Source organism: Sinocyclocheilus rhinocerous, unplaced genomic scaffold (assembly GCF_001515625.1).
Source record: "Sinocyclocheilus rhinocerous isolate Xijiao unplaced genomic scaffold, SAMN03320098_v1.1 scaffold760, whole genome shotgun sequence".
NCBI classification, from domain to species: Eukaryota; Metazoa; Chordata; class Actinopteri; order Cypriniformes; family Cyprinidae; genus Sinocyclocheilus; species Sinocyclocheilus rhinocerous.
In genome coordinates, this window is record NW_015667422.1 from 164,459 (window position 1) to 175,651 (window position 11,193).

The 11,193-nt window shown below is 35.6% G+C and overlaps 2 protein-coding genes across 2 annotated transcripts; both read right to left on the bottom strand.

Moving 5' to 3' along the window:
* Positions 1–1,137: 1,137 nt before the first annotated feature.
* Positions 1,138–3,675, bottom strand: LOC107733941 (succinate dehydrogenase assembly factor 2, mitochondrial-like). The gene is made up of 4 exons (XM_016545795.1): positions 3,341–3,675; positions 2,648–2,859; positions 1,685–1,794; positions 1,138–1,444 (listed from the first exon to the last, which is right to left on the bottom strand). Exons 1-4 carry the CDS (start codon positions 3,365–3,367, stop codon positions 1,317–1,319), a joined length of 477 nt encoding a protein of 158 aa, XP_016401281.1. The 5' UTR covers positions 3,368–3,675; the 3' UTR covers positions 1,138–1,316.
* Positions 3,676–4,753: 1,078 nt separating this feature from the next.
* On the bottom strand, positions 4,754–5,838 carry LOC107733939 (DNA-directed RNA polymerases I, II, and III subunit RPABC5). Its single transcript, XM_016545792.1, has 3 exons — positions 5,749–5,838; positions 5,152–5,263; positions 4,754–5,054 (listed from the first exon to the last, which is right to left on the bottom strand). Exons 2-3 carry the CDS (start codon positions 5,244–5,246, stop codon positions 4,946–4,948), a joined length of 204 nt encoding a protein of 67 aa, XP_016401278.1. The 5' UTR covers positions 5,247–5,263; positions 5,749–5,838; the 3' UTR covers positions 4,754–4,945.
* Positions 5,839–11,193: the final 5,355 nt, after the last annotated feature.

The window sequence follows — 11,193 nt, forward strand, 5'->3', positions numbered from 1 at the left end:
TTTTAAATCTTGAATTCAAGGCTCAGGGTCTCACATCTTGTGTATGGACAAATCAATGTCATTTATTTTAATTTATAACAACCCAAACAGATGCAATCAGTCTAGTCTGTTCAGCGATATCAGAGCTGAATGGTGCATTAGCACAACCCTGTGCATGAGCTTTGAATATACCCTAATTTGTTGAAAACTGAGCTGCTTAAGAAAATAACATGATTCACGCTGGAAACTTTTCAATGCATGAAGCAAAGTACTGCAAAACCTTTTATCAAATTAACTTGACACAAACTTGCTCCATGTCATCTCATGTGGAAAAAACACACTCAGAAATAATATATTTAAAGGTGGCATATGATGAAAATCTGACTTTTCCAGGTTTTAAGTGCTATAATCAGGTCCCTGGTGCATCTACCAACCAAGGAATTATTTATTTACTGTATATTGCTACACAGATCTAAAATAAACATGCGATTTATTTCTCAGCTGCTTACCTTCACAGACATAACCGACTGTTTTTGTAACTCGTGTGTTTTTAACGTAAACTTGTGTGTGAATGAGAACTTAGTTTAGTACTCGCATGCTGTGACAGCCGCTTTCTGTGCGTGTGCTTCGGATGTGTGCGCTCAGAAAACCGCATAACAGAAGTTTAAACTCATATGGTTTAAAAAGCATGATTTCAGCGCGATAAACATGATAATCAGAACCAAATCAGATGTTTTTAGCAGGTCTCGAGCTGCAATGGCGCAGCTCTATTCTGGAAAAGGGGGCGGGAGCAGCAGAGACTTATATTACATATTGTGAAAAGGGGCATAATATGACACCTTTAACAGAAAATAATCTTTAAAAAAAATACTCTTCCTGTAGTTGTTCTAAACCTGTTAAGACATAAACACTACAGTCATCAAGTAGAACATCAAGTTTACTGGTATTTTCAAATCACAGTCACTTCTACAGTGTTTATTCAAAATCAGAATTGCAGTTTTTATATATTTTTATTAATTATAATATTTATAAATAGTTTATATATAATTTATTTTATTTTAATTTAATGCAATTATAATAAATTTTAAATAAACTTAAATTATATATATATATTTTTTTTTTTTTATTAATATGAATCCAAGGATCCGTGAGGACAAAAGTTGTTGAACATTTTATTTACGTGTGCATGCAAACTGTCCAATATATAATGTGCATTTTATAGTCACTGTAGAAATATTTAATCCCAGGAACCTTTAAAATGATTTTGAATAGGTCTGGTGTCTGAGGTGAGTTCAGTTTCAGGTTTGCTATGACAGTCTCTGACAGAAGGGTGAGTTTTAATTGCTCTTGTCCAGATATTCCAGATTAGGGGCATCCAGACGCTGCTCCATGTCCTTGTTCTTGGCGAACTCTTTGAGCATGTCCATCACCTCGCTCTGGTACACATCAGGTGTCGGCTTAGCCTCTGATGGGAGGAAGACATATTTAGAAATGTGTGCAAATTCATATTAGACCCCATTTACTTATTATATACACAGTCCTGGTCTTATTGTGCATGACACAACAATGCACATCATTGCAAAGAAAACATCAATGGACAAAATCCAAGTCAAACACACGATTTAGATTTCATCTGAATGCCCGAGCAGAGCTGTAAACCATTGTTCATCTGTTCTATCTGTTTAGTTTATCCGTTCATTCATACCTGTTGCCCAGTAGTAGATGTCCCAGTCGTTGCTGGGTTCATTGATGAGTCTGTCGTACTGCTTTAGCTGAGGTTCACCCATTGTGTTCAGGTACTGCTTAGCAAAAAGGCTGGTAACAAAAACAGTCAGAGTAATTCTATATTATATAGTAATAAGTAGTATGCTTAATAAAGCAATAAGCCCCAAGAAGCTGTGGTTTACAGTGAATTTATAACAGCTAAGGGGCGTTGTTCGGCACAACGCGAAGCGGCTTATTGCTTTTATAAAACGGTTATTCCATATACGTAGTAAACAGAGCAAATAAAGTGTAATGATATTAATAAAAACAGTATTCTTCCACCAAACAACGTAGTTCCTCAGAAACAGTTGTGGTTGCAACAAAGTGGTTGCCAAGCAACACAAAGTAAACAAAGGTGTATGTTTGTAGAGTCATTTACAACAACTTTGAATGTGGCTCAGCCAATCAGAATCAAGGATCGGAACTATCCGTTTTATAAATTTGGTTTTAAACTTAAAAAAAGGTTAATAATAATGGTAACACTTTACAATAAGGTTCCATTTGTTAACATTAGTTAACTACATTACTTAACATGGACTAACAATGAAAAATACATTTATTAACCTTAATATCAACATTTACTAATAAACTATTTGAATAAAATTTTTTTACTTATTATGATTTAATGGACAAATACATCAAAATACACTAAATGAAAATGAGAAATGTTACAACTACCTAAAATACATTTTTTTAAAGTTTTTTTATGGTTTTAGTTGGAATGGAATGACTATATTTGTAAATAGTCGGCAGTATTCAGTGTATACAACTCACTACAATTCATCCTGAACATAAGTTACTTAGATACACTTAGACAATATTATATGTTGTTGCCAAGACTTTGCCTGCTAGAGTAAGTTTTGCGGTCTGGCATTTATCTAAGACGTCTTCTTGACCTGCTGACCTCAGAAGGATGCAGTTCTCCAGCATGCCTCTCTTGCGGCTCTCGTACAGTAGTCTCTTTCTCTTGATGTCCAGGGATTCTCCTGTCCTCTCCTGCCACGGAGGCAGTGGGATCTCAATGATGGTCGGTTCTGGGGCATCACCGCGGTATCCCCGAGAAATCACTGTGCTGACAGCTGGACGCAGTGATGTCCGGCAAACAGAAAGAACAACCTGAGAAAATATAGTTTTGGTTAACTATAATAACCCTGGTTTGTTTAAAAAAAAAAAAAAAACATACAAAACAGTAGGTCTCAGGCGGTGAAGAATCTGTAACATTACATGTTCATTAACAAGTAAACATACCTGCTCAGGACAGTGCCTTCTGAACAAAAAAATCTATGTAAACTACTAGTATTAAAAAAAAAGTGAAACTGGTCTTATGTGTGAATTCAGAGTAGTTAGTGTTGTTAACGTCCTCATCTGACCTTGCTCTGTCAAAATAAGACAACAGGATAAAAATCCAACAAAACAGTTTTTCCAAGCCCCTGCGTTTATTTGGATGCTATATATTAGTTGTATATTAGATATGAATTAGTGTGTGTGATGATGGGCTGCAAACAGAGGATCTCACGATCTCACTGCAAACACATGAGGTCAAATGAGATCTTTAAAAACCTGTCGCCACATAAGAATGCAAAGCAAACAAACGTACCTTTCGTGCGACGGTTGCTGAAAACATGTTATCTTGCAGTATCTTCAGTGATGTGTGACTGATCAGGTGTTTGGCTGACAATTTTTTTTATTTTGAAGGAGAGTTTATGCAACTGTTTCACAATCAAAGCGCGCGCAGCGGTCGCCATGTTGGTAAGGTCAAGACCATTTTCTTATTTGAATATTATTTGAATGTTGCTTTGAATCGTTCTTTGTTTTCTGTGTCGTGCAGATATTTTAACCTTCGAGTTTGTCCTTGACTACTTGGCTGGCACGTGTTTAATAAAGGTAAACCAATTGTAAGCTACCGTTTGTTTCCTAGGGATTGCATTTCAGTGAGCACTTGTGAAAGCAGATGGAAGTTCACAGCTTTATGTCAATTTTTAAAGGAACAGTGTTACTAATTATAAACAGTAATTTTGTCCCATATTAATTATTTACCGTTTATTATACGCATAATTAATAAGCAAAAACCTATTTAATGTCTGAAAATAAATCAACTTTAATTACATTCCAAAACGTAAGGCTAATATTTTTACTCCTTACAGTTTAATTTTTCTTCAAAATCCAAATTACATATAAGTCAGAAGTCGCTTTATTGCTAAGTATGTTTACACACACAAGGAATTTGTCTTGGCGACAGGAGCTTCCAGTGCAGAAGAAAGTACGGACACACATAGGAATTACACAGTAGAGATGAAATAAAACACTAATATAAGAAAAACAGAAAATTCAATAATGCGAAATAATACATAAGTAGAAATATAGAGAAAACATATATACTTTATATATACTTTGATTTAAGTATTACTCATACTTAAATAGGCTATGAGTACATTTATGTTCAAATACATTTATCAACAATTCTTTAACATCAGTTATTTTGGTATGAAATATACTACTACCATTTTTTTCTGTTACTGTTTTGTTTTAATTAATTTAATTTCAGTTTTAGTTTTTATTTCCAGTTTCATAAAACAAACTTTTTGGCAAGGCAGTATTTCTAATGTTCATTTAATGTTTTTCATCTAATATATATATTTTGTTTTCAGCTTTATTTTGATTAATATTTTTGAGTTTTGGTTAATGATAAACGTTTAATGGCAAACACTTGACAGATGTGTCAATATGAACCAGTTACACAGTAAAGAGCAGCAAAACATTTCTGAGAAAATCCTCTTTTTGTGTTCCAAAGAAATAAATGACAGTACACCAATTTGGAAAATAATGAGGGTGAATAATAACAAATTGCATTTTTTTAGGCTAAGTATTATTTTTATCAGATTTTTTTTTTTTTACTCAAATATCAAAACTGTGGAGTTGATAAAGCAGATACCCATTAGATTTCCTCAATGTTTTGATAACACCAAGTTACCTCTAAGTTATTGTGATATGTAATGAACCCCACAAGAGATACATTTCGATCTTTATGCAAAATGCAAATAAACAACAATACAACATCATAAGTTTACTTCAGATATAGTCTAATGAACCAGCCATGCCCGGGTCGAAGCCCATGCCTGTATGTCTTCCATTAGGATCAAGTCTTTGAAAATATGAGGAGAGGCCGAGTGGGATTTTCATCTTCAGTTGCACAGAAAGCTCCTCATTTCTCCAGCGGTGCATAATTCAACAACTTCTCAATGAGATCCACGTGAGCCAGAAGCATTCGGCGACAGCAGTATCTCTTCAAACCCAGAGCGTCAAGAGCATCACTGTGAAAATGAGCAGAGTGAGATTCAGTTTTAAGCCACTCTTATCATCTGAAGCATGCCGAGAAATCAAACCCAAGTGGAAATTTCATGAACTCACCCTTCTGTATACTCTGCTTGAAGAAGACCTAAATATGCCTCCCATTTGTTCCCAACAATCTTCCCACAAGTGAAGCAGCGAATAGGGATGATCATGGTAAAGGACGAGAGGACTGAATCAAAGAAAAAGCAAGCATTTATTAGAAAACACTCACAGGGTTTCCACAGGTTTTAACGAGACAATTCCAGTTGTACATGACTATCAGATAAGGATTTCTTAGCAATTGCTGGATTTCCATTTGTATGTCAGATATCAAGCTTTTGAATTAAGATAAACAACGTTTTTATTATATCAATTAATTAATATAAGTGTCTCCAATAAGACTTTCAACAGACAATTTTATTCTGTAAATATGACCTATTATAGAGAGAGAGAGACGAAAACGATACAAAACTCAGTAACAGATGTAGATACACATGTATTGTTGCACTTCTTCACAGGAGTAAGTTAGCCTAGAGATTTACAGTAGCTCTACATAAAATGTGTAATAGAGCCGTTCAGCTCGAGAAAACTTCCTTTGAGAATCCATAACTAAACTAAAATGAGAGCAGGTTATTGTTATTATTCAAGATGTCAAAAAAGTGTAAGAAACGCTACCTAAACAGTCTCGCGGGCAAACACGCGTTCCTCTTGAGACGCTTGAAACAAACGCATTACAGATGCGTCATTTCCGCGACGCGTGAGTCAAATGCGCGCGGGCGGAAGCGTGGTTATGAGGAGCGTTCCGCGAGAAAATGCAATAATTAGTGTGAGTTAAAGTCACCAGATCACTGTAAACAACACAGATGAAAATTACGCAGTCCACATAAAATTATATTTGAGCCTTTTAAGCTTCTTTTATCCAGACATGGGGTTTTCAGACGTTTGATGCCAAAAAATTCTAAATAGACATCTTTTCTAACAATGTAATTTAATAGTAATAGTTATCACTTTTTATCAACTTAACACATCCTTGAATAAAAGCCTTCATTTCTTTAAAAAAAATAAATAATAATAATTACTGACCCCAAACTTTTGAACGGTAGTGTACTGTATTGTTACAAAATATATCTATTTTGAATAAACACTGTTCGTTTTAACTTATTATTCATCAAATAATTCTGAAAAAAGTATCACAGGTTCCAAAAAAATATTAAGCAGCAAAACTGTTTCCAATATTGATAATACATCAGCATATTAGAATGATTTCTGAAGGATCTTGTGACACTGAAGACTGCAGTAATGATGCTGAAAATTCAGATTTGATCACAGCAATAAATTACATTTTAAAGCATATTAAAATAGAAACCCATTATTTTAAATTGCAATAATATTTCACAATATTACTGTTTTTTCTGTATTTTTTGTCAAATAAATGCAGCCTTGATGAGCAGAAGAGACTTTTTTTTAAAAACATTACAAATCTTAATGATCCCAAACTTTTGAACAGCAGTGTGTGTGTGTGTGTGTGTGTGTGTGTGTGTGTGTGTATGTGTATGTGTAGCTCCACTGCGCGTCGGGTGGTTCTTCGCCTCCACGTCGTGCATTCAATTCGTTTAATGCACAGCTAGCCATTGATTATCCTTTATACATAATTCTTATATTGTTTTATTTTATTTTTGTTTCGTACTGTTAAAAACCAAGGCTGCCAGTAGAATAAAATAATTTCTTAGTGTTTAAAACTAGGGCTGTCAACAGAATAAAACAATTAATTTAATGAATTTAAAAAGCAGTTGAATGTAATAATGTAAAATTCAGCAAATACTAACTTAAAACATTTGTGTAGGATTGCAGCAGGACTATCAAATCACAGTTATCAAAATCATTCATGTTTGTAAGGCCATTGATGGTTGAATTTTAACCCTTTGATGAAGTATTTTGCATCACCTCTGACCTTTATATGTTTTTGTTGTTGTTTCACCTTTTTGCAGAAAGGAAAGAGCAAAGAAATCTGTCACACGTATGAAAAAAATTGGATTCAAGTACTGAATTCTGTCTAAAAATAACCAGAGGGGAAAAAGCACACCGGGTCTGGGAAAATATGGTTCATTGTCCTTTAATAAGGTCATCAAGTCACAAGGGAGCCATCTTGTTTTAATTCACACGAGGAAGAAAGGCAGCAAGCGAGGTTGTGTGCAAAATAAATACATATGGCAGGAGGAAAGGGGCCACATTTAACAGGTAAACTTCATTAGAACAAACAAATAAAATCATAATCACTCATCATTACCACCACCAAGACAACCACCATGTTGCCACATCCTCATTCACATCATTACCATCAGTATCACAACTAATACACAGTCTTCTTTCTTTTAAATACAGAGTTCTAGTTGAATTATTGCATTATATACGCACTTTAAAGAAAATGTCATTTTCTGTAACAGTATGTCATGTGACGTGTGGGTGTATATTGTTTGTGTCTGCATGCATTTAGGGATTGTTTTGTGTAGCGCTCATAATAATAGTGTAACAGCGAAATTGAAGCTGTTGGCCGAGAGCCGTCATAATCTACGTTGCATCTATGTTGCATCACGCATCTATTTCCATTGGCCCACTTAAGAAAATCGTCAACGTCGTTCAAACAAGAAATGAAGATTTTGAAATGGCACAGATGGTCTACAGTATGCAATTCACAGGCAAGATTATTGAATTACTGAATCACTTGTTTTTGGTCGATGGCAAGTGATGTCAAATACAAAATGAACCCATATGATATTTGAAATAACTGAGATTTTCTTTACATTTCTACACTTTCTCTCAACAATACAGGCCTAACTGTAATAGATGTCAGTGGCTTGATATGTAGCTACATATGGATTTGCACAAGCATTTGATTATGAAACCAATTGCTTTTATTGGTATCAAGACACAAATAGCATTTAATTTCCATAAAAGACAGAAAACTTCTGTATTTTTAAACTTGAATCATGCATCTTAATGTTATTGTATCTTACAGTTGGCAGTTATGGATTTAAGTCCAGCTTGAAAAACTGAAATATTTTTGGATAATTGGTAATATATCAACATTATGGCATGGATGAGGATGTTTTTGAGCATCAGCCAGCAGGTAGAGTGACTTGGATGAAAGTTTTGGTGTAAATGTGCATTGGCTACAACGGCGTTGAATGTTATATGAAAAGTGTTTGGCCTAAATGCCTATCTAGCTTGCTTTAATAGCAGGCAGGAACGTCACCACAAGCACTAAAATTAAAGTAGAGCATAAAATTAAGATGCCTAGTGACTAGGGTGACCACGCGTACTCATTTTCCAAGACGTCACCTGGCTGGGATTTGTAAATTGCCTAAAATGTCATGGTTTTGGATGTGTTTTTACTATTGACGTGTTCTACAGTTCTCACACATTATATTTGCATTGCTTTGACCGTTCTTTGTAGATCCCGCCTTCTCGTGTGCCACGATTGGTTGATTAAGTACAATGCCTGCACGCTATTGGTGAAACTACTTTTTAATTATAACTTTCGGCAAGTATGAAAACAATAGGAAAACAAAGCCAAAATCCGGACATTTTAGGCAACTTAGAAATCCTGGCCAGGATAAGTTCTGGACAAAGAGGATGTATGCTCACCCCGCTAGTGACTCCCCTACCCTTTATATAAACTTTAAATAGTCTGTAAACTAATCAACCCCGCTGTTTAACAACCAATCATAGGCCTTGGGTCAGTTTTTCTTGGCTAATAAGATTACGCCTACCAATACAGCTCCAAGTGCTATGACAGCTCCTCCAATCAGGAAAGGCTTTAAACTTTCTAAGGCTTCACAGCTACATCCTGCGGACTCCGCCGCCCCCTGTTGATTGGTTGCTCCATCTTCTGCTGGATTCTCGGGTTCTGCGGGTTCAGCAGAGACGGGGTCTGGCTTTGGCGGTGGCGGTGCCTCCTTCTTCTCTGCTTTAGAGGCAGACTTTGATGCTCCTTTGGCTTTTGCTTCCATGTGGGAGTGGGATCAAGGGGTCAAGGAGTCCTGCAGGTTTTCCTGAGCTTTCTTTTGGAAATAGAATTATAATGAAGAGGGAGAGTTTGAGGTCCTAAATTTCTCCATGTAGCCTACACAACTGTTCAAAATTTGGGGTCAGGTATGTTTTTGAAAGTCTTAACAAGGTTGCATTTATTTGATTAGAAATACAGTGAAAGCAGTAGAAATGTGAAATATTATTACAATTTAAAATAACTGTTTTCTGTTTTTAAATATTTTAATTTAATTAATTTAATTAATTTATACCTGTGATGCAAAGCTGAATTTTCAGCATCATTACTCCGGTCTCCAGTGTCACATGATCCTTCAGAAATCATTCTAATGTGCTGATCTGCTGCTCAAGAAACTTTTCTTATTATCAATGTTGAAAACAGTTGTGCTGTTTAATATTTTGTGCACCGTCCGTGATATATTTTTCCCAGGATTTTATTTATTAATAGAAGGTTCAAAAGAACAGCAGTTATTTGTAACATTATAAAGGCCGAATTTTGAAAAGGCTCATATCATTGTTAAATGATGAAAAAAAAAAAAAAGTACTGACCCCAAACTTTTGAATGGTAGTATATGTAAAAATGATATCCAGAATGTTAAAATAATAGAAAAAATGTAAAAAAATAAATAAAAATAAAAATAAATCACAAAAGCATATGCTGGTAAAATTCTAATAATTTCACATTTTCTCATATTTATTTCTTTATAGTTTTTTCTTGACAGCAGTGGACTGAACTAGCATTATATGAAAAAGAGCTGCTGAAGAGTCTTTAAAAATTCTCCTTTTGTATTCCACAGAAGAATGCACATGGGTTTGGAATGGAAAAAAAAATGTGAATATGTCACCCAAAACAGAATTATATCACATGAAACATTTGAGTATTTGACCTTGATATGGCAATGACATTAGTGTATATGCAGTGGCCTACTGACTGTCACATGCTGTATTTGTTTGTATTGTAGACAGCCAAAGGGCAGCATCCATTAGTTGTTGCTTCCTTAAAAAGCATGCATGCGTCTTTTGTGCGTAGAAGCTCTTTTTTACAGTGTGTGGGACAAAAGTGACAAGTAACTCTTAACAACAGTCATGTAGCTTACAGATGTGACCTTTTGCATCCACCAAACACAATGAACTATGGTTCTGAGGCATTAAACATGCATAGTTGATCTGCAGCATACAGAAATATCCCTGTTAATCTGCATGAGTCATACAGGGCCGGTGGAAGGGAGGGGAGCACTGTACATTAAAAATAATTAAAATCACAAAAAAGGACTGAAGCTATGCAGAACCATGCAGAGAATGTATAACCTGGGAAGATGGATTAAAAATATCATGTGATGGATGTGATTTCTGTAGTGATGCTGTTATGACGGCTGCACAGGCCACAGCAGCGCAACACATTCTCTTCCAGTTCTGATGGATATACGTCTGCTCAGAAAGATAATGATGGATGGAACATACCTTCTTTATGATGCCTTGTAACCCTTGCTCACCTCTTCCTCTTTTCAAAGAAGGGTGGAGAGACGGAGGATGAGAAACCAAGAGATACGCTCTGCAGGAAGGCCTGAATCCGTCCTCAAGGAGAAACAGAATCAAAGGAAATGGAGTGATGGAGGACACAGCAGCAGGAGGAGGAGGAGAGGTGCTGGGATGTACCACTCTATCAGTGAGAATAGGGGAGCGCAGTGCAGCTGGGGCGCGTGTGCTTTCGTTCGGCTTGAACTGGTGTAATGGTTGTTGCACTGAAATGTTATGTAATTATTGACGTCATATAGGTGCCACAGTCTGCAGCAAACACAGACAGTTACTGTCCTGGGGCAAGCATTCCTATATCAAAACAGAAGATGCATTTTTGGGGAGTGCCTAAACAGGTTTTACCTGAGCAGAAATATTTTACAAGCTCACTTGCATTGTAATGTCAGTCATGCGTTACGTCAAATTCCCACACACCTCAAAGACTGTTTGGTATGAACCTGTTTATATCATAATTGAAGAGCCAGATCATGCCCTTAAATAAATATAATTCTATCCATCTATCTATCTATCTATCTATCTATCTACCTACCTATCTATCTA